At 35.3% G+C, this 27,933-nt stretch overlaps 2 protein-coding genes across 9 annotated transcripts; one reads left to right on the top strand and one right to left on the bottom strand.

The window, feature by feature from the left end:
• Nucleotides 1-456: 456 nt before the first annotated feature.
• On the bottom strand, nt 457-10,316 carry Twi (twist). 6 transcript variants are annotated; one of them, XM_083041968.1, is made up of 3 exons: nt 9,344-10,316; nt 6,848-7,028; nt 457-1,941 (listed from the first exon to the last, which is right to left on the bottom strand). In XM_083041968.1, exons 1-2 carry the CDS (start codon nt 10,314-10,316, stop codon nt 6,892-6,894), a joined length of 1,110 nt encoding a protein of 369 aa, XP_082898094.1. In that variant the 3' UTR covers nt 457-1,941; nt 6,848-6,891. The 6 variants fall into 6 exon arrangements, with proteins under 6 accessions (XP_082898094.1, XP_082898092.1, XP_082898093.1 ...); XM_083041966.1 differs by lacking the exon at nt 457-1,941 and adding an exon at nt 8,669-8,759 and having other exon boundaries at nt 3,762-7,028; XM_083041971.1 differs by lacking the exon at nt 457-1,941 and adding an exon at nt 8,665-8,759 and having other exon boundaries at nt 6,913-7,028.
• On the top strand, nt 7,435-27,762 carry LOC145938399 (uncharacterized). Of its 3 annotated transcripts, XM_083041973.1 has the most exons (16): nt 7,435-7,566; nt 9,356-9,466; nt 11,382-11,529; nt 14,465-14,705; nt 18,744-18,990; nt 19,289-19,595; nt 19,977-21,213; nt 21,454-22,126; nt 22,488-22,743; nt 23,035-23,527; nt 24,811-25,024; nt 25,507-25,662; nt 25,939-26,092; nt 27,071-27,176; nt 27,234-27,350; nt 27,454-27,762. In XM_083041973.1, the coding sequence occupies exons 12-16, from the start codon at nt 25,509-25,511 to the stop codon at nt 27,616-27,618; spliced, it is 696 nt and encodes a 231-aa protein (XP_082898099.1). In that variant the 5' UTR covers nt 7,435-7,566; nt 9,356-9,466; nt 11,382-11,529; nt 14,465-14,705; nt 18,744-18,990; nt 19,289-19,595; nt 19,977-21,213; nt 21,454-22,126; nt 22,488-22,743; nt 23,035-23,527; nt 24,811-25,024; nt 25,507-25,508; the 3' UTR covers nt 27,619-27,762. The 3 variants fall into 3 exon arrangements, with proteins under 3 accessions (XP_082898099.1, XP_082898100.1, XP_082898101.1); XM_083041974.1 differs by lacking the exon at nt 7,435-7,566 and having other exon boundaries at nt 9,340-9,466; XM_083041975.1 differs by lacking the exons at nt 7,435-7,566; nt 9,356-9,466 and adding an exon at nt 10,382-10,423.
• Nucleotides 27,763-27,933: the final 171 nt, after the last annotated feature.

The following is a 27,933-nucleotide window of genomic DNA, read 5'->3' as shown; positions in this document are numbered from 1 at the left end:
AACACAATGACATGGCTTTCGACCAATGAAGCGAGCTGGGCGTCTCTGTTCAGGTCCGTTGCTTGCAATAATATTTGCACTGGCACGTCTAATTCCATTAGGGCCGTCGCCGACGTCGTCGGACGGAGTTTGATCAATTATTTATCGTGTCTTTTTCGTCCTTTTCTCCTCCCCCATCTATCTATCTCACACGTAACCGCGAACGTGTCCTTCTCTTTTCTACAACCCCCCCGTGTGAATTTCCTAATTTATAATCCGAGAGTGTCTCTGACGCTTATTATGCGTGCTTGACATCATAAGCGTTCGCAAGATTGTTACAGAATATCCATAATTAAAGAGAATTCATTAATATCAAAAATTTTTAGAATATATGTACGTTGAAGATAAAAGAGCGGCTTGATTTAAGGGAGGGTAAAAGAAACATCTTACTCCGATATTTTTTTCATCATCTTTTGTTTCATTCATTTTATCGTAGTGAGTATAAAAATATTGTACATTACAATGTGCGAGCGAGAGCGCTCGGATAAATAAGCAAAATGAGAGTAATATTGAATCGACGGAATGGATATCGAGATATCACATCGTCCGTTAAAATCTATCACACAGCTATTTACAGAACACTATTTACGATCGTAATTACATAGTATATACAACACGTATATACAAATGAAGAAAAAGATACACATGTATAGTAACTCGTGATATACAAAACGCTCGCGACTTGCATAGAGATAACAAATTATTGCATTCTTGCTGCAAATTGTATTCGTAAGATTCATTTTGTATATGTATACAATACCTTCGTGCTAGCTAGTAGTGTATAAAAATATATTCAAACTGAATCGTAAAAAGTTGAGTATACAATAATTACTTGTGAATTTTTTTGTTTTGTATTATACATTCTGCTCGCATTGTAAGTACATACATACATGTATGAAACAAATATTCTTTTTTATTTAGAAAGTCAAAATCTACACTATTAATGTTTCGAATTATGATAGACAAAGAAATGTAATGAATTATATACGATATGCTAGTTTGTGCATTGTTAATTAGACATATATTTAAATTCGCTTAAATAATAAAATGCTTACGAAAAATGCACGTATATATTTAGCATAAAATATAAAAAAGAAACACGTAAATATAAAAAAAGTAATTACAAGTTAAATGCAAATAATATACAAACAATTATTATAATATTAATATTGATCAACTGTGGAGTTATTATCTCTGCGCCAGTATTATTCTTGCTCGTGCAATTAATGCTCTCGCATTCAATTAATCGAGATCTAGCAGACCAAAATTTGCGCAATTAATAACCGGTAATTATAGCATAAATATTTACGAGTATATATATTGAACAGAAAATCCCTTTAAAAAATACGTGAATATAAAATAAGTGATTACAAGTTAAAACATATAAAATAGTAAAAATAATATAAGAACAATTAATCTTGATAAACTCCACAATTGTTATTATATCGACATCTCTGAGCAAGCTTTATTATTACTCGTACAATTAACGCTTTCGCATTCAATTAAGCGAGATTCAGCAGTCGCGTCCAAAATTCGCGCGATTAGTAACCGTAAGCGTAAGTTGAATTGCTTCGCCGGTCTGCTAACGTTAATTGGCCCGGTAAAAACATTTATCAATGTTTCGGGGCGACAGTCCAGAGAGAGAGAGAAGGAATCTCGACAGCGAGGAGAGAAACCGCGCCGCTCGCGTTTCTGTCGTTTTTATTCGTCGCGCAACGCGCCGGTGCCGACCATAAATCTCTTTGAATTCAATTAGCCAAGACACACATCCAACATTCGGCGTCTTCCGACGGCCTTTTCGGGAAATCCCTCCGATGAGATGCTCTTCACCGCTCTATAAAAACAAACCCGACGCGCCCCTTCGCCGCGCGATGCATCCATCCGATTTAAATTCGACAAACGCTGAAAATTTATTTGAAATTGTCAATTTGCAAAACTACACAGAGAAAATTTTCTCTTTGAATTTACCCTGAAAATCATGGTAATCGTATAGGACCATATGATATGGAAAGAATGTTAAAAATATATTTGATTAATTTTACCATACTTTTAGTAAATTTTACTATACTTTTAGTAAAATTAATCAAACATATTTTATATTTTATTGTGATAGATATTATTATTTTTTATTGTGATAAATATTAATCAGAGAAACTCTCATAAAATTCTTTCCATGCCATATTCTCCCACGATTACTATGATTTTCAGGGTAAATTCTAAGAGAAAATTCTCTATATATGATTTTTAACAAATAATGTTGAAAACGAAAATTTCATTTGCACTTTATTTACTATTTTTTGAAATTTTTTGAAATTCTTTGAAAATTTATTTGAAACTGCGTCAATTTGCAAAACTACACAAAGAGAATTTTCTCTTAGAATTTACTCTGAAAATCATAGTAATTGTGGGACAATATGATATGGAAAGAATGTTAAAAATATATTTGATTAATTTTACCATACTTTTAGTAAATTTTACTATACGTTTAGTAAAATTAATTAAACATATTTTATATTTTATTGTGACAGATATTTTTTGACAGTTCGCCTGACTTTTCCAAGTAATTTCACTGCTCCGAAATCGATTTATTTTGACAATTCCGATCACGATTTTCCCGACAGTTCTCCCGAGAGTGTCGACTTTTTTTTGGATGTCCTATGCATTTGTGATGTCGGTGGCAAAAGAAAGATGTCGAGAATGACCATGACAGCTGCTTCGCTTCGCGGAGGCCTAGACAAGTCGAGCAACGACGGGCGTTCAAGGACGATCCGAAAAGAGCCCTCGCCTCCTCTCCCATCCCGATCCTCTCGCGTTAATATAATTGCCAGTATCCCCAAAAATAATTTTCCCGCGTTAGCAAAGATCCATCTGTCGTTGCTTTGACAAAACGTCCGTCTTGTATATGTATTTACGAAACGTTTGTGAGAATTTAATCATAGACGATTGCTCGACAAATTTCGATAACGTAAGAAAAGACTCCGTGCAATATATATTCGTATTTATTATTCTATAAATTACTTTTCGCTTGACAAAAAAAGATTCTGTTCCTTTGAAATTAATAATAATTCTGTAATTTTACCAAGTTAATAGAGATATACACAGATAATAGAGATACAGCTGATAAATATAAAATATTATTTATGCAATTAATATATAAATATTTTTTAATTTGTAATTTATTTTACATTTACGTGTTTTTATATTTTTCATTAAGTATATATATACATATAAGCACTTTTCGTAGGCTATTACTTATTTACTTATTTTCAATATATACATTTATTAACAAATGCAAATATTAATATATCTATGGTTAACAATGTTAACAATAGATTATCACATCATAATTTGTAACATTTTTTCATCTATCTAATATTCGAAGCATCGCAGTAGTATTTCAACTTTGTTTCGTAACAAATGGCTTATCTATACAATGAAATTCTCTATTGACGCTGTTTTTCACAATATATTTGGCATATTTTTAACCATATGTAAAGTGAGGAAGTAAATAAAACATGCGCAACGAAACATTTCATTTTACACAGAGAGAATTTTCTCTTAGAATTTACCCTAAAAATCATGATAATCGTGGGACAATATGGTATGGAATGAATTTTAAAAATATGCTTGATTAATTTTAACATACTTTTAGTAAATTTTACAATATTTTTAGTAAAATTAATCAAACATTTTATATTTTATTGTGATAGATATAATTATTTTTTATTGTGATAAATATTAATCAGAGAAATTCTCATAAAATTCTTTCCATACCATATTGTCCCACGATAATCATAATTTTCAGGGTAAATTCTAAGAGAAAATTCTCTCTGTGTACGTATAAGTATGCCATTAAAATAAAAGATTGATGAAAAAATAGAAGAGTAGCTCGATCCCGATGATTTCGGAAAAAAAAGGAATTTTATTATATCCGCGCCGAAAAATCGCGATTTTTCTCATCTTGTCGGCCGCGTTTTTTTACCAAGATTCAATGCCATAGTAAAGAGACGGGGAGCGACTCTTTAACGTGGCGTGTCTTCGTTAAGCGGCTCAAAAACGTAGCCGAAAGAGTTTGCTTTGACCGGTTTAAAATAACTAACGTCACTCGGAATATATATTCACGGTGCCGGTGCCGTGAGAGAACCGAAGTTGCGACGGATATTTTATATTACGATACGCGATGAAGAAGCCGACGACGGGGTCCGTCGCGGGCGATTCTGTCATCTTGGGAGGAAAAAAAATAATATTGTGCCCGTCCGATGGGCGCCAAAATACTCGTTAACTTTGTTCCCCTCTCTTTACTGTTTCTTTAAGACGATCCCGAATCCGGGAATTATTAAATGGCTGGACGCACGATCGTCCTCTCTGGGAGGAAAATACATCTATATATATTGTAAACGAGCGACGATTAATTATTTGTAAAAAATTAAATTAAAGTATAAGTTGAATCTTCGCTTCGTGATAAAAATCCACATTTCGTACGAAATTAACTCGAATATTTTATATCGAAGCTCAACCGCGTCAAATATAATAGTCTGAAATATAATATACAATGTAAAATGTGTAAGTTTTTCAGAAGTTTATTATAAGTGTTATCATTTTTTTCTATATGCAAAATTAAAATTCACTTGCAAAGTACATTTGCATTTTTCCCGGAGTGCGTCTTGTAATAATTTAAATATAATTTATAAATATTTCACAAATGTTTTTTTACGTGCAGTTATATGTATGTATCTATATGCAAATATTTGCTGCGTTATCAAAAAGTAGCAGTTTACCGGCGAAAATTCGCGGTGAACGTTTCGAATCCAAGTTTATTATAAATTATAATTTTTTTCTACATGCAAAATTAAAATTTATTTGCAAAATACATTTGCATTTTTCCCGGAGTATCTTGTAACAATTTAAATATATAAATATTTTACTAATGTTTTTTTACGTGCAGTTATATGTGTGTATCTATATGCAAATATTTGCTGCGTTATAAAAAAATTATGAAATTTGTAGTCTACCGGCGAAAGTTTGCGGTGAATGTTTCGAAGTTTATTATAAGTTATCATTTTTTTCTACATGCAAAATTAAAATTCACTTGCAAAGTACATTTGCATATTTCTCTGAATATCTTGTAATAATTTAAATATCATTTATAAATATTTTACAAATGTTTTTTTACGTACAGTTATATGTATGTATCTATATGCAAATATTTGCTGCGTTATAAAAAATCATGAAATTTGCAGACTATCGGCAAAGTTTCGCGGTGAATGTTTCGAAATTTATTATTAGTTATCATTTTTTCTACATGCAAAATTAAAATTTACTTGCAAAGTACATTTGCATTTTTCCCGGAGTATCTTGTAATAATTTAAATATAATTTATAATTATTTCACAAATATTTTTTTACGTGTGGTTATATATATATACATATATATATATATATATATATATATATATATATATAAATATTTGCTTCGTTATACAAAATTTTGAAATTTGCAGTCTGCCGGCAAAAGTTCGTGGTGAACGTTTCGAAGTTTATTATAAGTTATCATTTTTTTCTACATGCACAAAATAAAATTCACTTGCAAAGTACATTTGCATTTTTCCCGGAATATCTTGTAACAATTTAAATATAATTTATAAATATTTCACAAATGTTTTTTATACGTGCGGTTATACATATATGTATATGCAAATATTTGCTGCGTTATAAAAAATTATGAAATTTGCAGTCTAGCGGCGAAAGTTCGCGGTGAACGTTTCGAAGGCAAGTTTAGCGAAGCTTATAAGATTCAATAAATCATCTATGCAAAAAGATTGTTTGGACAGACCGGGTAAACGCTCGTAAATTTGGCGTTAACGGGCTGCAAGACGTGCTTTCGAGAGGTAGCCAAAACGAAGAGTAAAAATATGAGTGAGGGAATCTCCCAGCAATAATCGATTACCCGTCGTATTTTATTGTTATCGAGATATATCCCGCGATATGTGAGAAATTAATAATTAAAAAGAGTTTGCACTTTGTCGAAAGTCAACACGGAAATTTTCCAGAAAAAAAAAACTTCATCCCAAGTAGCAAACTGACGTCACTAAACGTCAAAATGACGTATGTTTGCTACCTTTGTATTCTTTCATTTATATACTTGCGTAACAACCGGTTGTTTTTCGCTCTCGATTTAAATCCGCGCGAGCACACACTGGGATAAAGATCCATCATGCCATGAGATCGTTGTCGCTCTCGCGAAGAGATAATTTCGTTGATTGATGCAGGTGCGTTTAATAAGCGCGGCGTCGTTTAATAAAGCGCGCGTTGCGATGCGGTACACGGAGGAGTTGTCGCGCTGTTAATAGTCCGATGAGAAGACGTAAATTATTGGCTTACGTTATATTGCAGGCGAGAAAGAGAGAGGGGCCAGGCGATGCCACGAATTAATGGGGACAGAATTAACTACCGCGATTAGATTTCAAAGCGAGCCGGAAGAGAGCTCTATGAACATATGTGTAATTATTTTTTAATAGTGAGATCATTTTCTTACATATAATAATTTATGTAGTTTGATACGCAAAAGATAATGGTTACCGAAAAAAAAAAAAAGGACCGGCGAGAGTAACATTACGTGCATATAGCAAATATTTGTCGCAGGAATATCTGTTTCATTCTTTTCGTTTTCTTCCTTAATTTCTAATCTCTTTTGGTTTCACTTATTTGTACTTTTATACTTATACTTGTTATATATTTAGACGAACGAGATATTCTTGCGACGTACATATTAAATTTACGAATGTCTTATGATTCCCTCGCGATCTTACCTTATTAAAATTTAATTATACGTTATCCTATACGGCCGCATATTTTACAAACTCGAATTCCAGTCACCCTCCATTCGCCAAACGCTGAAAGCGTAGGATAATCTTTCGTGTGCCACAAAATTACTGGGTGACGCCGCGATTTCCCTCGCAGCCAATACCGCACTTCTGATGCCTCTCTCTCCTGAAACAGATATTTTTATCAATGGCCTCATTATCATCTAATATACATATATAAAAAAATCTAATATACAATATATAAAGAAATCTAATGTATACAGTATTTTCCTCCTGTAAATTATTTAAAGGAAAAATGATTAATGCAGCAATGCATTTTATTATTTCCGCACACCTGAAATGTCGGGGATGCGTCAAGATGAACAAAAAATTCGAGATTGTAATAATTTTATATAAAAACTGACCGAGTGCTCTCTGCTAGATGTGAAAGTTTCAATTACTTAACTCTCTATCTTTATGAGTTACGGAATTTCTCAATTTATTCTCCGCATTATTCTTTCAGGAAGAGGCTCGATCTCGTATTTCGACAAAGAGATATAAGAGCGAAGAAGAGCCAGCGAAGAAATTGAAGAGAAGAAGTCGCAGAGAGATATTATACACGATAATTCTGCCGGAGTTTCAAAATAAAAGGGAAGCAGAGTGGCATCGAGGAAACACACACGAGAAATACCCTGGGACAGCGAGTCGAATAAAAGAAACGAACGGTATGTATTTCCGTCTCGCAAACTCGCTTCGCAAAAGCCAAGAGAACACGACGGGCCAATCGGCACCGATCTCGATATCGTTTTAATCAGAGTTACGGATACATCATTGCGCTATTTGGCATGTACCGAATGGCTTGTGTCATTCTTTGATTAAGATAAGAATGAAAAAAATGATTTATAGGTCTGTGCTCTCTCCACAGGGTTGGCGATGAATCGGAATCGCAGACAGAATTTTAATAGACAGTCGAGAGTTTCTTTTCACTTTGTTTTATTAAATAGTTTTTATATAGACATTGATTCAATAATGTTTTATTATCACATGTTACAGTAAAAAGATAAAATATATTAGCTTAATTTTTCATTTCAAAATGATGACGTTCTCCATCTTCGATGGAGCTTAAAATTATGCAGAGATTGAATTTAATATCACACTTTTTTGTCTATCTTGCTTTAGTTCAGTGAAATTAATCTTCTTGATGAATTTGTCGCGAATTGATTCTTGTATAATACATTTTCACTTTCACAATTTTCCATGGGTAAAAATTGGACTGGAATAAAAAATAACATAGCTAGAATAAATAGATTAGATTATAATACACCGTCGACTTATTCTTATATTGTTGTACATCAATAGGGAATCTGCTATTATCTTCACGTTGATATTTTTATTTTAACTTTTTGATCGAGCATTTGTTGCAATGCTTATCTAAATTTTGTCACTTGCTGCTTGTCTTTTTTGTCACTAATATATAAAATTGTTTTTACCCATAGAATATACTTGATAAAGTTGGATCGTTTAACTTAAGGACATCTTATATGTATAATAATAAAATATATATCGCGCGTGCGCGTCGCATATTTATTATTTTACATATTAAAAATTAGAATCCGCATTATAACTATTATGAAAACACTAAATAGGCAGGATAACGCGATATGAAGAGCGAGCTCCTTCGGAAACACTTACACGACGTAAGTGCTCCTCTAAGGCTCGTCCATAGCATGTGAATTACAAAAATCCGCAGTCGGGAGTCTGTTTAATTACAACACTGCACTGTAAACAAGCCGGGGTCACCCTCGGCTGGTGTAAACACGTACCTACCGTTCTACGGAAGAGGTGCCGACGGAGACAATCCTCGAGCGTTTCTCCAAATAATGTGTAGTCGGTACCGTAAGCTTGCAGCATCCCTTTGCTGCAAGATGGTTACTCAAATTATACACACTAAAATAACTACAGCCGAGCCTCCGTATTCTTAATATATCGAAAGCGAGCACAACCTTCGCCTTATACCTCCTTTCCACCTTATTTTTATCTAGATTCCGAAATAAGATCATGCGCGTACAAGGACACAAAATACACAAAACGCACAAGTAGTAGAGAAAGAAGCGCAGAATGGGCGAGAAGAATAGGAGGTGTGAAAAAAAGAGAGAGAGAGATGTTAGGAATACGAAAGTTCGACTGTAAAGAATGTTGTATAAACATAGGTCGTGTGTACATATTTTCTGAATCATGAAGGACTCGAGCAAATTTTGGACGTGAGAATCGGTTATAATAGTTTGCTTCAGAAAGTAGCGAAATTATTTGTAAATATTGGATCAAATCGTGCTTGTAAGGTTCTTCGAAGTGTACGACCCATGTTCACGAAACATTTTATTCCTCAGTGTGTAGATTTATTCCCTGCGCATTTGTATTTTTGCGAAAACGCATGATCTCATACATCGCTGTATGAACATTAATTATACCCTAGCTTGGATTATGTAGTAATCTCGAAATTACCTATATTTTCAGAGCTCTCGCTGTTATCGGTGCTACACTTCAGTACGTGGAACAGGAAGTCGATGTACCTGGCAGCTAACTTAAGAGTCTGAATCTTGCTGAGCTTGTCGCTCGGCAGAGTAGGTATGATCTTCCTGAGCGAGGCGAACGCCTCGTTGAGGCTCTGCGTTCTCTGACGTTCACGGACGTTCGCCATCGCTCTTTGAGTCTGGGTCTCCTCGTCGCTCTGACCGTTCTTCCTACGTATCTTCGTCCTCGTCGTCGAGGCAATCGTTATCTCGCCGTCGGACTCATTGTTGCTGGTGCTGCTGAGCTTCCTCTTCCTCTTGACAGCCGGCCTGCCGTCCGCGGCGCCGTAGCTCCTCGTCGTCGACGACGACGACGACGGTTCCGTCACGTGACCAAGTTCCGGGGTCTGCTTGCAGTACCTCGGAATATGATTGACCATACTACCGTCGGGCTTGTAATCGATCACCTCGGGCTTGTACTCGATTACCTCCGCCTTGTACTCCACCACGGGTACTCCATCCACGGGATGGTAGGACTGGCCGTGGATCGACTGGACGGAGCCGGGAGAGACCAATTCCTCGGCGCCGCAGCCGCCAGGCGAATACATGTCATGGTGATGGTACCTCGAGTCTTCCGGACTTTTATAGACGATCTGCGGAAGACTGTAGCCGACCGTCATCTGATGAGGATGATAATCGGACGGCAAGAGATTACGATGCAATTGCTCCGGCGCTCCCGGGCCGCTGAGGTCCATAAGATGCCTCGCGGACGGCGTGAAACTCTCGTAACACGTCACCGGCGAATTACTGGCGGAATTGTAGCCGTCGCTGCTGCGGGCCGCGTTGCTGGCATTGCAATTGCCGTTACGCAGCATGTAATAATTTGTTGGGACCGGTATGCACTGGGACGCCTGCTGTAGTGTCGGCGTCGGCGCCGGCGCCGGTTGCGGTGCGGCTCCTCGCATCCTCCCGTTGCTCGACGCTGCCTCAGCACATCGAGAAACGACGGGTCGACACAACGCGGGTGACACGACGACGTTCTTGTATTATCCGACACAACGCCGGATACCGGGTACCAGGCTTCCTCGATTAACAGCACCATCCACCCTATTTCACCGCTATGCCAGCACGCGAATCACCGCACCGCACATTTCACTGCAAACAAACGCGATGGATCACTTCTCGAATATATATATTGTACAGCGACACGGAGTTTTCAATTTTTTTTTTTACAAGCGATTTTTTTTTAATCAGCGGAAGCCGACGCGATAATCAAAAGGCGAGTCGAAAAGTGATCCGCGCGATCAAAAAAGTCTTGAAACTCTACTGTCTGTGTCGCAATCGCTATCGGCGGCCTCGTCGTTTTCTTTCCTCTTTGAATGTTACTAGTCGTCTGACGAAGAAAGCTCCCGGTACGAGGAACCCCGCCTCCGACGACGAGTGTGACTGGTCCCGATTATCACTTTGTCCCCACCCATGAAAATGGAAAGAGGGGAAATATGTAAATTGAGAATATATGTATGTGTGTATACTTGTGTGTATGTATGTGTGTATGTGTATATATGGGTGTGAGTAGCTATGAGTGTGTAAATAGATCAGGCAAGGGAGGGGCGAGAGGGAAAAAACGGAAGACTATGAATGCGCGAATCTCAAATGGAGAATCTTGAAATGTTAATTATTTGAAAACATCTTCATAAGTTGTGATTGCAAAATAATATCATCGACATGTCTTGAAATGTAGAAAATTTTTTATTTTAAAAATTTATTCTTAAAATCGTATTTTTTACTTATAACGCTCTTCTGGATAAATTCAGCATTTACTCTATTAAGATATTTATATTAAATTGTTAAGAAAAGAGAACAATATACGCATATATGCGCACATGGGATATATTTCTTTTTATTTATATACATATATATGTATGATAAATGATTTATGTGTGTGGCCTTTTTTTACGAAGTTTACGCAAGTCTGGATTTAATCGTCACGAAATGTTGTGTCGGGAAAGTGACGTATCGACATTTTTCAGGCTCCTACAATTCGGAAGCTGAGCGAGGATGAAAAATCAGTGAGATGAGAGTTACGACGTGGCCAAAAATAAGGGAGCCCGCACAGCAACGTAAAAAGTACATTCCCGAGTAAGAAAGGGGGCAACAGGCGAGAGGAACAGAAATACCGTGAGTATTTTATAATAAAGAAGCAAAACAATTTTCTAAATTTTCTTGCACAATCGGCACAACGTGCAAAAAACTGCATAGACAATAATAAAAACGATAAAATAATAATAAAGACCGCTAACTTTATCATACAAATATTATCTCGATCGAAAAATCGCGAAATAGAAAAACAAAAAGAAATTATTTTTTCTTTCTCGCGACTCTTCGATTTAATAATTATATATCGATCAAATTAGATTAAATCCGCGGCGCAATTATGAATATAATATTACTCGGGAGCTGATGTATTCTCGCGCGCAAATTAAATTAATATCCCCGACGATTTTTACGATATAAGTTAATAATGCGAGCGCGATCGTTTGCTGAAGCTCGCTTGATGGATGGCCATGTTGGATCCGCCGCAACGTGTTTGTTGTGACGGACGAAAGCTCTTTTGAGAATGTCTATAAATTCCGCGTTTCCAACTTTCTCGCGAGCACGCTTTCCTCGCAACCCACGCCTTCCCCCTCGTCTTCGCCCGTGATTTACAATTTCGTTCGACGCCACGCCTGTTTGGTCGCGAGGGTGGCTTAGCTAGAGAAAACGAGACCGTCTTTGTTCGTCGTTTTGATCTCGAGATCGAGAGAAGATCGATTGATTAAAGATTCTATTTTGGAGACCGAGCGACAGCAAAATTGAATACCCCTCCATGCACTATATAATATGTATAATTGCAGCTCGAAGCTTTATGATTGTCGTAACACAATATTTGATCTTGTCTTAGGTTTAGTTTGTTCAAACGACTCGCAGTAGTCATATATCCTCGCGACGGTATTAGCGGATAAATATTCATGTGTTCGTTCGTTCCGGGAATCAAGACGGCCGTAAGTCGCGTCCTGGCGATGGTCCAATCGAAAATCAGATCGCCAATAGGCAGGCCGATAAATAACGCGGTCAAATACCAAAATAATACCCAATGCTGATCAAAGAGGTAAACTCGCGCTAGTTTTCTGGCTTTCTAAAAACGAAACGCATCTTCTATAATTTTCTAAAATTTCTTTTCAGCTTGTATTTCAATCTTTAATTACAATTAATTAGCTTTCGACTCAATCTTGGCCGACCAATGTTTCGTTTCTTCAAGATTGGAGACTTTAAGACTTCATCGTTCGAGAGCTGCAGATTGAAGAATCGAAAATCGCATCCCTCGGTCACCCTCGAGCTTCACAAGTAGGATACTGACCTTCGCTGGTCCTCTTGACGGCCACGTGTGCGCGATACTGTGTCTCGGGTACGCGCCGTTTAACGATATTAACGTGGCTTTAATTGCGCGTGCCGACGCGCAAGTTTAATCGCCGAGAGCAGCTCCTTGTATGTTGACGTCGTGGACTGTTGCAGGTTAAAGCATCCCTGTCGGTGCTCCCTCCGCGTCGGAAATGTGACGTAAAGGACAAGGTGTCTCGTCCCCAGGGTAGGGACAAAATTAATATGCGCGTCCCACATGACGAATAGTCGGAATAGTCGAGGAAAATTCGCAATCTTCTTTTCTCTATAATATATATCGATAAACACTTTATAACGGGGAATGATACGCTGAGAATATATTCGCATCTGGTTGTAGAAACATCTGCTGCATGACCATGACCGTCGTCATGACCAGGATGAACCTGACAGTAAAGCAATCGACATGTCTGTATTTTTAGATTTATTATTGGCAAAAATGAATTGCAGGAAAATTATTTTTTTTTTTAAATCTATATTAAGCCTATCCAAGTCGAGCAAAGAGAATTTTTATCTCTCATCTACAATCGCTCGCGCCATTGTTGAGTTACTGAGCTAAGATAAAGTAACTCTTTTGGATGATACGATTGATAACAAAATGCATGATAAACGAACTTGTGATAGTCCATGGTGAAATCTCGGTATCTTTCCTTTTCAAACTCTTCTAGTGAGACAAGATTTTTACTTATCAGTTATCAGAAACAAAAATTCTCGAAAGATAATGGACAGGTCTATTTTGCATTGATTTAATTTCTCGATGCGTCAACACGATAATATGTACTTACATACATTGTTTTATTTTATTATTTCTTTGTATAGAATCATTTGTAATTTACAAATAATTTGTTCAGCACAGCATCCGAAATCATGATATAGTTATAATAATTGAAAATATTCGCAATATTAAAAAGAAAAGCATAGAATAATATTCTTCAGGGTATTATATTTTATTAATTACAAGAGGAGACATTTTATTAATTAGATCTATGTCAAGAAGGTTTCATATATTATTAAGTTTCATGATTTTTGAAAGCCTTAAAAAAGTGTATATCTGGGAATATATGTAGATGAAAATTACAACTCGATTTTTCATGCAAATGAAAGTAAATTTTTGCATTTTCGATATTTATAATAATGTGTTGGAAAACATTATTTTCACTCTTTTACACATTCCTTTTTTATACATGTCCGACTTTCTCTATTTTTGTATATATTGCATTATTGTATACGTAACATCTGGCATTTATATGGGATTTATACCTGTATGAGATATCATAGATTTTCGACATATGTTTTGTTTTAACACGTACATAGATGTGTAACATATGTTATAATTTTAGAACAAGTATTGTAGAAACTTTTTGTCAGTATACATTCCGACGTTTATGATATATAACTATATAACACTTTCACATATGCATATATAATGCAACAATGTCAGCCGAGAAACCCAGTCGAATCTCAAATAGACACTTTATATTTAGAGAATAGAAGAATATAATCGCCGATGCAATCGTGTCCGATGAACCAATATTTTTATAGAAAAACGTAACGAATGAGTCGTAAAATTAACAGAGCATGATAATAATTATAATAGAAATTATTTTGAAATAATCTATGGCGAAGGAAATTAAGATAATATTAATGAGATGATTTATATACATGATATGTTTTCCAGATACTCGGTGGTCCAACCTCCCGTTCTAAGATCGTCGTAGAAAATGGCGACTCGGCCATTGGAGGGTAGGAGCAAGCGATGGAATTCTCGAATAGCAACAAGTGCAACACCTCTAACAGGTGTTTTGTCATGGCGACTCTTGGACTATGAAAGAGGATCGTTCATTTTGTGATACCTCCTCCGTTGCACCTCTCATTTTCACGTCGAAAACCTGTCAATTTCTGTCGGCCGCATAAAAAAGGTATGTGTTACGATCAAACCACGATTTTGCAATAAGTGTTTCTTTATGTTACATCAAAAGATTTATAAGAAATTAATTTCTTAAATGTTATGCAGCGCAGAAAATAAAAAATAAAAAAGATATCTTTTAAAGAATTTAATGAGCTTTTATAAAATAAGTTTTCATTGATTATTTTTAATTTATCTGCTTTTTAAGACTATATATATACGCAAATGTATATACAATCGAACAGAAAAAGGGATATATCTTGAATTTTTTTATTTTGGCCGTTGCAGAGATATGTGTGTGTAGCTACATCAAAAAATACTTTCTATTATATTTGTTTTGTTCTAAAATATTTTTTTTTGTGTACTGTCACGTACGTATATTTATTTTACTAGCAAACACATGTGAGGATCTTTGTCGACCGGAACACAAAGATTAGGAAAATTAAAGATCACACATATTCTTAATAACCGCAACTGATGATGCAGCTGTGCTATGCAAATTTGCCTGATGTACTTTCGAGTCAATGAACAAATTTCTTTTCTGTGATTTTTTACTAACATTTTCTGTTCATATTGATACGTATTTTAATCACGTTTAGCCAAGATTAATATGAGCATAACAATAACTTGCACTTAAATTTGCTCTTTTATTTTTTGACAATAAATTACGAGCGCGAACATTTCGTAAAATATATATTTAAGATATATCTCATCTAAGATATATCTTAAAGTGAAAAGTTAAATATTAAAGTCGAATAAGAAAGGCGAAGCAATAATATAATTAAATTTTGATGTACACGTGGTAAATACAAAATTTTAGAATAAATTTCAAAGAAAGAAAACGTGTTCTCGAAAATCGAAGCAATATGGTGTTGCATTATGCCATCGCAAAAGAACTTATTCTGGGATTTTCATTGACTCGATAAGTTTTACGACTTCGGGGTATCGCGTGCGACGTCCTGGATATTGTCGAATAATCGGTGCGATATTTGTGTCGCAAACAAGGAGGGTGGTCTCGCGTTTCGAGAAACTATTTTCTTAACATCGCAACGAGAGACGCCGACAAAAAGAAATTGAAAACCAAACAAATCTTCTTATCTTTCTGCACTTCCGTCCTTGCAGATATCATCACTCGAAGGCTACGGCTAATATTAATATATCTATATATATATATATATATATATATATATATATATATATATAATATTTGGAACGCTATTTTGTGCATAAAATATCTACTTGTATTTTCAATTTTTTTAAGAAACTAAAGACAGCGATCTGTGTTTTCAATGTCGAGTATGTTAATAGTATACAGAGAGAATTTTCTCTTAGAATTGACCTTGAAAATCATGGTAATTGTAGGATAATGATATAGAAAGAATTTTATAAGAATTTCTCTGATTAATATTTATCACAATAAAAATACTAATATTTTATTGTGTTTTATATTATATTTTATTGTGATAGATATCATTGTTTTTATCGTGATAAATATTAATCAGAGAATTTCTCGTAAAATTCTTTCCATACTATATTGTCCCACGATTACCATGATTTTCAGGGTGAATTCTAAGAGAAAATTCAGTGTACAGTTTATTTTTATTAATTTTGAAATATTTTATGTGCGTGAAATAATTTAATAATTAACAAAATTATTTTTGTAAATTTATCCAAACTTAAGTAATTTTTTATTTGCAAGACTGTGTGTTACGTAGCAGGAATATATTAGCGATGTTTAGATTTTGCCGACCAGCGACCAATGTCACACGACGAAGAGGCGTTACTTTTTCTTAATGGATAAAATCTGACAGACATGTGTTCACCAGACGACGGTTTTTCAAGGTGCATGGGAATGAATTACGTTTTATTAGACTTGGTTATACAAGAGTATGAAATATATATCTCGATTACGGAGACTTCGAAAAATTAAACACGAGATCGCTGTCAGTAATACGATTATTTCTTTTTAATACACTGTATAATTAAAATATATACTTAAAAGAAAATTAAATTTGCGTGAAAATGCAAAAGGTTTTCGACTTAATTCGTTAAAAAATTTAAATTAACCTTTTGTATTTTTTTATCTACATATGTTTCCTGATATGAATAAAAAAAAAAGATCTTTTACAATTTTCTTTTTTTTTTTATTTTGAAAGAACCATTGTAAGCATCGCAGCAACCAATTTCGCCTTGTTTTATTTATATTTCACATATGGATCTTATAAGCTTTAACAGCCGAAATAAAAAATGTCATATGTGGAAAAAATAATTCTTCAGAAAACAGAATACAATAGCAATGAGCCTTACACATATGTGCCTTTTGTCTTGAATTTGAAACTTTACAAATTCGGTTCACTCCTATAACGTGACTTCTCTTCTTCTAAGAGAAACAACCGAAGAGATACTTATACGAAGAAGGAAGGATCGATCGATATATCCCAGATTTATTCACACACAGAAAGCAGTTACGCGATATTGTCCTTTTGAAGGCGAAAAATTGCAAATGTTTGAAAAAATTCTAAAACAATGACTTTTTAACAATAAAGAAAAAGAGTTTAGAATAAATCGCATAAGACTTTCCGGTCTGCGCTATTTTGACCATTCATTAGAAATTCATTTTATCGGGTTTCATGTTTACGTAGATCCGCACATCTGTATGTACAAAAGTTTACAATAAATTAAAGAAGAAAAAGAGAGAGATTTAGACGGTCTTGCGTTGATGAGACCTCCAGCTGAGGGATTCGTTCGTTGGAGCCCTCTCTGAGCTGCCCATGAGGTTCCTTTTTTATATTAACGTCCGCGACAGTTTGGGTTTACGAAACTTCGTGAACCATCGATGTAGAGCTTGCGCCCCCCTTGAAAAAAACGTCAATTCAAACGTTTTAACCCGATATCTCCCTCTCCGCGGACATCACAGTGGCAGAAATGGCGGCGGTATCGCGCGCATCCCACGAGATTTTTTGTTCGTCTCTTGTACCCTAACAAAACTGAAGATGCCGACTCTTAATAGACGTACGACTCGGTGTGTGGCGAACCAGTTTTTATGACGGTTCAGCCCTTTATTGCCCTAGTAGTTTCGTTTATACGGTACGAAAATCGGTTATCAAAATTAGGATAGTACGAATTATAAGAATAAAAAAAAATTGTTAATTATTTATTAATATACAATTCATTCGCAGACACATCTGGAAAACGAAATCAGCTGACAGAACGAATTTCGCATTTTTTTTTTTTTTTTCCAGTAGTAGGCACTTAACGAAATATCTGCATTCTGTCAAATCTGACAAGAGACTTAAAGATTTAAAAAAATGGAATCCGGGTAAGGAAATTTGTGTGTCTCATTTTTCGTTTCACCAGAACGTTGGGATCTCAAGTTCAGATGTTCTTTCTTAGAATGTATCCTTGACCCGTCATTAATCACAGCGGTACACACGAAATTATCTATTGTTTTAGGCTTATGTGGAATAGTTGGCGGCATTTATGCAAAATTCGTTGACCAGGCTATTCTCTGGTCCGGTAAACTAATCTGCCGTTTCCGACCCTCTCGTAGGACGCAGGTTTGGAAGCAGCAAAGAGTGATTTCTGGATCTCAGGACACGCGACACTTTTCTGCACATCATGAAAACGTGTTTTTTTAATTTTTTTTCTTCCTCGTCCTTTCCGCTACTGGAACTCCCGCGGGTTCACTCGAGAAATCCTCTCGACGAAAGATTCATCGCTGCTTTTTCAGGAAAATTCCTATATACGCCAATGACAAACAGATAATCGTATCCTCTCGTATACCAGGAATATAAGCATGAAAAATAATTTCGTTCAACAGAAAATAGACTGAAGAAGGAAAATATGAAGTTAATTAAACGAAAAAATTGAATACTTGAAGAAAGTGCTCTTGTTTTATATTATAATATTATATTATTAAATTATATTATATGAGATATAAAAAATTAAAAATGCAACAACTCTAAGAGTGCTCCCAAAAAATTGTGTGTGAATGTTATAGAAAGATTTTATTTATCTAGAAAATCGATGATTTCGTTATTTCTTTTTTCAGTGTCTCCTCTTCTTCATCCGATCATCGGCTGAGCCTTAAGAGATACTTCATTTTTAAGGTGTACAAATATTCCGATTGGTCACCTGTGTTCTGTTCAACGATTGGACAGCAGTATCCACCTGTTCTATTGTTAAGCAGGTTGCATCCACCTGTTCAATGTCGGATGACTCCACCCATTTGAACTGCAATGGAGAGACTTGCGTTTCCTTCATAAAATCATTTATCTCTCTCTTTAAAGATATAAAAGGTAATAAAAGTTTTATCGGATTTTACATATCTAAATAATTTACTATAAAATAATTTATAATATTAAAAAATATTACGTTAAAAGATATTAAAAAGTTTATATAGTATTACATGATATTTGAGAAAAAAAATCTTGTAAATACATGCATGCATTATCTTCGGAATAAGAAGAAAATAAGAAAATCTATAGCCAAGTGTGACAAAAATCAGAGAATAAATATTAAAAACGGAAATTTATGAAGAACAACAGATTTTGCGAATACATATTCTTTCGATTAATGTGTTATACTTACTTGCAGCTGTTGCAAGCTATAGATTTATAGACAGAAGAGGAATTGGACAATCGTGAATCGCGCGGGACCGATTGCTCGGATTGCTCTGCGGCGTCGTTTTACGGTATCTGGAACATCTGTAAGCAGGTGTCACCGACGAGACCGCACTTGCACATTTGGTGCATGACGCTGACTTGGCTGCGGGAGGCTCACGAGAAGACAGGCGCGACCGGCTGCCCCGCGTTTCGTCGCTGCAACGAAACAGCTGTTTGCCTCTGTCGTGCGCGTTGGCCTAAGTGGCCTCATGCCCATTATAATTTGCGAGAATTTATAGGTACACGAAACTCTCTCTCTTTCTCTATCTCCTGCGAGAGCTACATTTTGCGTGTAGAGTTAATGCAAATTTTATTATTGACACCAGTCTTTCAAAAACGTCAGTTTTTCAAACTCAATGCAATGCATCTGTGATAATAGTTTGTTTAATAATTCTTTTTCAAATTATTGAAATTAATATAATAAGGAATATTATATCAGTACTATTAACGCAATAATGAATAATGTAAACGTATACATAAAAAAAGTATTTTTTTAATCTTTAATCTTTTCTGTAGAATCTACTGTTCTACTATGTTTACAAATTGCAATTAATTTTACTATACACTGAACATGTTAGTTAAATTAAAAAAAAATGTCCTCTCTTGTAACTTTGTTGCAGCCGCGCTAAATGCATTGTCGCCAGGAAAATGTGTAACGAGAGACTGCAGCAGCATCCCCGCCTACTCTTTTCGGCATTTCTCGAGAGTCAACCCAGCCCGAGTTTCGAAATTGGCACACGGCGGCTGATTTTAGTCGTATTAGGGAACGGAGAGAAATCACCTCGCCCCGCCGGCGCCAGGATGACGGAAAGCTCGCGTTCATAATCGAGCGTATCTCCCCGAAATATAATGTTTCCTGTCAAAAAAAATAACCCCTGTCGCGATCGTCGGCGACGGCGACCGATAAACGAAATGAATTTTTCTCGGACGCAATTCTCTAGAGGTATTAAATTTTTTAAAACAATTTAAAAGGTTTTGACGATAAATATTTTATTTCGCCGCGGATCGACAGAAGCGACAAAGCAATAAAGCAATAAAGCCATCGCTGCCATTAAAATAGATCGGAACGTGGAAGTAATAAATTTGGCCTTCTCTCTCTCTTTCATCGGCGCCTCCCGATGAAAACGATGGGATCGTAAAGAGCACCCCCGACTTTTTGTGGGATTTACTTTATGATACCGCGAAGGCCACTAATAGGCGCGCTCGACGCTTCTCGTCGACAGCGTCGATGCGCTCGACGGAGCCAAGGAAAGCTCATACGTTTACGTTACGAGGAACAAAAGGACACGCAAGGAAGACCCTCTCGAGAAATCGATGCGCAGTCATGGACCGGAACTCTTCGCCAAATATACAGGGTGTCCGCTAATTCACGCCCCACCCGTCAGATGCAGGTAGAGCAGGTTAAACCTAGTAGAAAAGTCCTCTACCATTTTGCAATATTAGCAATAATTATTGATAAATTAATTAAAAAAGATCGGCCAATTCGCGCGCCTACAAGCACGTGGCGAGAAGAGACAGCCCACTCGGGGCTCCAGCATTATCCGCTGCTCATACATGCTATTGTCTTTCGAAGATCGCTCCTCCCCGCGCCTAGCAACTGCGTAACATTATAATGTTTCTTTTCGCCGCGTTCTTAGTAACCATGTAAGACTGGACTGTCTCTTCTCGCCGCGCGCTTGTAGGGCGCGCGAATTGGCCGATCTTTTTTAATTAATTTCTCATAAATTATTGGGAAAATCGCAAAATGGTACAAGACTTTTCTACTAGGTTCAACCTACTGGTGGGGCGCGAATTACCGAACACCCTGTATAAGCCTCGTTCGGATCTGCGCGATTGTTAAAATGCGCGTTTTCTTAGGTAGAAAATTATATAATTTATATGTTTAAATAATAATTTTATTCTCTCTAAAATATATATCAAATAATTAGAAGAAAAGAATAATTTTATTATTTTTTTTTAATAAAATTCTAGATACATTAGCTGATTTTGGAAAACATGGACAATTTTAGATTAAAATAAGTTGCATTTTTTTTGTACGTCGAGATCTCTTGTAATCTTATATAATTGAGAGAACTGTGTTGCTCTTTTTTGTTTTAGCGCCGGATATATAAAATTTACGACGCATTGGAGATTCTGAAAAATTATACGCCACGATTTCTCTAACCGGAAGTACGGTGCACGAAGACTACGACAGCGTCGGCGGCGGCTCGTTTGGGACAAGCAAAGCGCCGCCCCTGTGCGACTGCGTATCGTCGGTCTCCGGAGACGACAGGGAGACGAGAAGAGAAGGGAAAAAAGGGCCAGCCTTGCTCTCTCGAGAGGGATGCGCTCTGCTGGTCGTGCGCGAAAAAAGGGTCACGCACGATCTTTGTGATCTTCAACGGAGAACTCGTTGCGGATTCGGAGCTCTGAAAAAAAAAAACTCGTCCCGTCTTTCTAGGGGATGCACACCCTATCGGGAATGAAAAGAATGCGTGTCGATTCGCGCGATTGGTCCATGGAAGAGATCGAGGGAGTCGACCAAAGTCGCGGACGGTCCCTTCTCTTATTCGGATACCGAAAATGCTTCCCCCTCGACCGGTTTGGAATGGTTTTCTTCCCCGTGTGCTTTTCGACGCAAATAAATCAAGCCTCTTGAAAAAACACCGCGGGAGTTTGTTGCGAGCTGATATATGAACGCCTGATTCATTATGCGTCGCCGATGAAGTATGTGTTAATGAAGAGAGGGCGACCTCCTTCTCTCTCCACATGGAGAATATTTATTTCTGCGGTACGTATACCTAATATAGATCATTAAATTAATTTAATAAAATATTTAATTTTATTACATTATTAAAATACTGGCTCTACTTCATTAAATTATTAATATCAAAGTTGTATACTTATTGAGAGTTTTGCATACCTGTTTTTTGCCTCAATCGTTGTTTTAATTAAAATTTACTTAAAAACTATTTTAATAATTAAAACTTTTCGTGTGATTTATATTGCACAAAGAAAAAAATATGTATATATTTATATAAATGAGTATCATATGTAGAAGCTTGAAAAATAATGAAAATAAAAGTACCGTCAAGTATCGTTCCTTTCAACAGCTGCGACATGCATCATTTTATTATCATTTCTTTTCATAGCAGTTTGGCTTGCCATAGCTGGCAGCTGCTTCGCGACCGATGAAGTGCTACGACCACCATTTTCGAAAAAAGTGCGAAGAGAAACGAAGAGGAAAGATCTCGGGTCCGTGCAGCTCTCCTTCTTCCTCTCTTCTTCGTCTTCCTCCCTCGACCGAATCTCATCGGAAATTCTCAACTGCTCAGGTTAACACCGCGAGAAAACGCTTACGGCCATAGACACGCCCTCGCCGAACAGGAAATTAGCTGCCGACAGGCGGTTCGAATTATAAATTTCTAGGGAGAGCCCATATAAGGGGGAGAGAAAGAAAGAGAATATATACTTTGTTTCGTTTCTTCCGCTACGTCTGATTCCGTTTTATCGAAAACTTCAAAATGACCGAACCGGTCGTTTTCTTTGCGGTTCTTCATTTCTTTATTTTCTTCATGTTTTTCATTAATTTAATTCTGTACTAGAGATAATTAAAAAGTAGAAATAATATAAAAATAAATATCTGATCTAACTAAATTTCCATGAATTCTCCTTCTAATTCATCTGTATGTTTTACAGAGTCTTCAAATCTCTATTGTAAAAGACTATCGAATTCGAACTCGTCAAAGAAGCCGAAGGTCAAAGGGTTGCTGTAACGGCCCGGAATATACATTGTGTATCTTCTGTGCAAGAAGAGTGCCGACGACGATTCGCTCTGTCAATCCTTGTACATCAGCAAAGCCTGAAGACGATGCGCGGGACTCTTTTTACGCATAGGTAGGAGACTACAAAGTCAGGCCAGATGTCGGTCGAGCGGTCGTCTTTATGGCTGTCAAGTCATACGTGGACGACGACGAGAACGACGGACGGATGGCGAAAAGGAGCACCACGACAGCAAACGCAAACGAAAGGATAAATGGAATCTACGGTGACGCAAAACGTCGCGATCCGTCTCGTGTCGTCGCGTCGTCACTATCACGTATCGTCTGTTTCCTCGACTTATACGCCAATCGATGGTTTGCAAGAAATATATATGAGTTGAAGAACAAAATAACGGTGACGTGAAAGCTACGTAAGTATTTAAAAAATTATGTAAAATCACTCTTGCGAAATTGTAAGACTCTACATTTTTCCTTCGTCTGTTAACAGATTTTGCTCGATAACAAGATAATGATAATGTAATAAACTTGTTAATTTTTTATATACAACAATTTGTTCGCAATAATAAGTGTGACGGCGACAATTAATGTGCCAAGACTGATTGACATAAATACAGAAAATAGAATGTATACTTCCGCGAATGTGGATCCAAGAGAAAAAAGGAGAATGAATAAAGATAGTGTTTTTTTATTTAATCTACTGTGTTATTAGAAATAATATTGATGCATATATCTTCGCAACTATCGAACGCAACTATTGAAATATATAATAAGTGTCTTTGATACATGAAGAATGCAATTCGATTATGTCGAATAAAATGTTTAAAAAAATTACATGCACATACATTTCTTTAAAATAGTTAGATCTCTGACAAATTGTCTATTTCAATATAATAAGTAAAATATAATAAAAATAAGAAAGTAAGAAATAACAATTAGAGTCTGTATTTTTAATAATAAAAGAATGCATCCATTACATTCGAGGTTTACTTTAAAGATAATTAAAATTTATAGATATTAAATGAGTTACATCAAATAGATTAAAAATGATTAGTTTCAAGAAATAACCGGAATTTTTAAAAAAATATCTTTATATTAAAAATACAATGTGCGTTTGCGTATAATATATGCTATAGATAAATAATGAAACATTTTGATAAAAGACGCAGTCAGAAATTTGTTTGTGTATGCTTATACATGATATTACAAAAGCGCGAAAGAAATAAAAAATACATAAAAGAGTACATTTCTTCGCGGAGTTTACGAAATTCCATCGCAAAGACGAGAAGGGGAGAGCAAAACGTCGTGTGAACCGGATCCTATGTCGTCGCCAGCTGTCAAGCCGACATGTCATCTTCTCTCATCTTGTATACAACCCTAATGCCTTTCCTTGGTATCGCAGAGATACAAGAGAATGGCAGAGACGATACTTTTAAACTACAACATTAGTTTTGACCATGATTTACCATGATTGAGAAAAAACTTGCGCATTAACACTATGCAAAAGACAAATGCATTAATGTGGGAATTAAAGTTACTTCTTTAAAATTGGATTTTTCTTAAAATGTATTAATATTTTCAAATTTGCAATATATTATCTATTAAATTAATATATATTATCTATTAAAATAATATTCTTATGTGCAATTTGGATTTAATATGTTTCTTACAATTTAATGTGTCACAATCTTTGCAGAAATGAAAAAAATGGGTTGCTACAAGTGGAGAAGGAAAGAGATTAAGTCGAAGAAAAAGAGCATAGTAGCCGTATCACGTATATGTACATACATGGGACGTATCTTTGAAGATAGTATTCATCAAGAAAGTCCGTTGCGCGTCATCGAGGTTCACCATAAAAAAATGTTTATAAAAAAACTATTCAATCTACGCGCGTGGGAAGCTACTGTTAAGTATGTCACGTTATTGATAATTTTTTAGAGAAAACTAGATTGCGAAAATTTATATCTATTTTACATTGATATATGAACTTTCTTTTTTACTGAATATTTTTCCCGTTTATTTTAATTAAACTATTATTTCCAAGTGATACTTTTTCAACAGCGCACATTCAAGATCGGTCATACTTTCATGATGTTGAAATATTTTATAATTTAATCAAAATTTTTCATTAATCAAAAGAAAGAAAAACTTTTTTTCTTTATCTTCTTTAATTTATATTTGTAATTTTTCGCATGTAAAAAAGATTTTTCTCAGATCTTTGTGTTTCACAGAAATTCAAAAAACAATCAATTTTGCACAATTTATAGATTTTATAAAAACAACGACGTGAATATATATAATAAACATTCGGGGACAACTTTCAGAAGAGACTTTGGGAAAGGATGAGCGTTAATTCTTCTTTTTCTCTGTTACATGAAAAATAATCGATCAGTAATGGGTCGATCGACGAAGAACGTTGTCAAAAGAACCGAGATGTCGGCGCAGGGAGATAACGCGACGGTCAGCCAGCCACCGTATTATTTTCGCCACAGCACCATAGAATTGTCGAAAAAGTCGCGAGACGATTCTATTATGCCGAAACAAAAAGGTTAATTTTTTAAGTACATCTTTAATTAAATATCTTAACTATTTTTTGAGAAAGTGAAAGTTTGTTTTTTTATTTATCGGTTAGATAAAAATTTGTATTATTTTTTTTTATTTTCTCTAGCTCGAATATGCATAGCTTTTTGAAATATTTCAATATATTTTGAGAAAGATTATTTCTTCTCCATAGAAACTTAAACTTTTTAACGCGACATTCTTGGAATAAAATAGTGTATATCTAATGAAATTATAATATCTGTTAATTTATTTTTTATTACAGATAGTGAACCGTCGATAATTATAGCGAGCAGTTCCAAGGGAAGATGCAAGTATTGCACTTATTGGTTCACTGGAATGCTCATGATTTCATTGTGCATTATAATCAGCAAATTATTGTTCCCGTATCCTCTGCACGCCTCGTGCATCGTAAAATGGTAATTACACGTCAATGATAGTCACATAAAAAATTATAAAGGAAGAAGTTTTGGTGAACTGCTTTAAAAGATACACGAATATAGATAGATTCCTATTCTCTTTACTTATTTTAATAGAGCCTCGAGGAACAGTTATCGCAATATTTGACGTTAAAAGGATTGTAGGAAAAAGTTGCGTAGTTAGATTTCTATTTTCAAAGGCGATGAACGTTGCCTTGCTCATTAAAAGAACCATTTACTGAATAAAATTTCAAGATAATTGACGAAGCATTTTCAGCATTCGCTAACAAGTTACAAAGCTTTGTAGCGGATTTACGTTTCGCCAGCAGTCGTTATCGTGATTACAAATAAATTTCCAAAACACCGCTGGAGCTCTTATATATCCTTCGGTAATGGCTAACGCGAATGATCGCCACGTTTTACGAGAACTGTAGCTTTCGAGAGAAGTTTCTTTTGAAGTGATGTCTCCACCATATTCTCGTGGATGCGCTCCCTTATGTACATAGAGAAACTCAATATCGTTCGCGACGTGGGACTCGTATATTTTACTTTGGCCGGGATGACACCGCCCGAAAAAATATACGATCCGCGCTTTTAATTTCATGAGAACGACTTTGCCGCGCTGACGAAACAACTTTCGGTAGCTTTGTCACTTAGATTTTCAAAAATCGTAAAAGTATCAGAATTTATATTCTAACAGTAAAAGTATATTTTAAGCCGTAATAGAACCTTGTAAGAGATAGACGAGTTTAATGGGAATAATTGTAATAAATAGAAAATGTATAGCCGTAGAAAGAAATCTTTCTTGCAAGGCTTTCTAAAGTTTTAAAATTAAATAATACAAACATATATTTTTTTCTAATTCTAATTAAAAAATAAAATAAATATAATAAAACAATTTCTAAAAATTTTTAAATATTTTATCGATATTCTGTGTGTAATAGTATTAGTTTTTACGAGCAATTATATTAATTTTAGGAAGTTTGACGATCCATGTACATACGTAATGCAGAAATTTCGATGTCAAATAATGAATTGGTCTTCTTGGAATGTTTGTCGACGTGGTGGCAGCTGTCTATATACGGTAAGAATATAATTTCACATTATCAAATACGATTAATTCAAACTTACATCTCAATAGCTCAAAGTACCAGCGGAAGAAAACGTTATTAGGGCAACACACAGGATGTCGAATTCCAAATCGCTCGAGAAAATCAATATTATCTTCGAAGAGACGAACGACACGTGCCTCGTTACAGTAAGTTTTTAATTAAACTAGCAAAATTATTTTATAAACATATGAAATATACTACAACTTAGAATTTCGAAGCAACAAAAATATATTTATTGTTTGAACGTAGGCCGACTCTATATCAAACGAATGGTTTGTGATATTTGATTACGGCGCCAACTATTGCAACCTGCATAATTTGGTGGTAGGATCTGGTCTTGATAGACATGCAAAATTTTTGGAACTGACGAGCGATACTATGTGCACGCAATTTAATATGGCAGTTTGCGGATGAAAAAAATATATTTGTAATTTTTCAAAACCGATTTTTCATCGAAATGTTACGGTTGCAGAGAAGTTTATATTTTTAATTTTATATACAGAGTTTCATAAAAGTTACAAGATTATTTAAACCGTAGATTTGTACTTTATATATCTTGTGTATTTGTACTTTATATATCTTTATGAAATAATAAATTATACATTTCACACAAAGCTTATCTAACTGTCAACTATTAACTAATCTATTTATCAACTATTTTATCATTTATAATATTTAAAAATACAGAAATTTGAATCATTTTCTGCTATTATATAAAAGCAGGAGAAT

The sequence above is a fragment of the Prenolepis imparis genome, unplaced genomic scaffold (genome assembly GCF_030444845.1).
Source record: "Prenolepis imparis isolate NDT839.2.m4 unplaced genomic scaffold, iyPreImpa1.0 SCAF_7, whole genome shotgun sequence".
Lineage (NCBI taxonomy): Eukaryota > Metazoa > Arthropoda > Insecta > Hymenoptera > Formicidae > Prenolepis > Prenolepis imparis.
The sequence above is the reverse complement of the archived record's forward strand: the minus strand, read 5'-3'. Positions and strand labels throughout refer to the sequence as shown.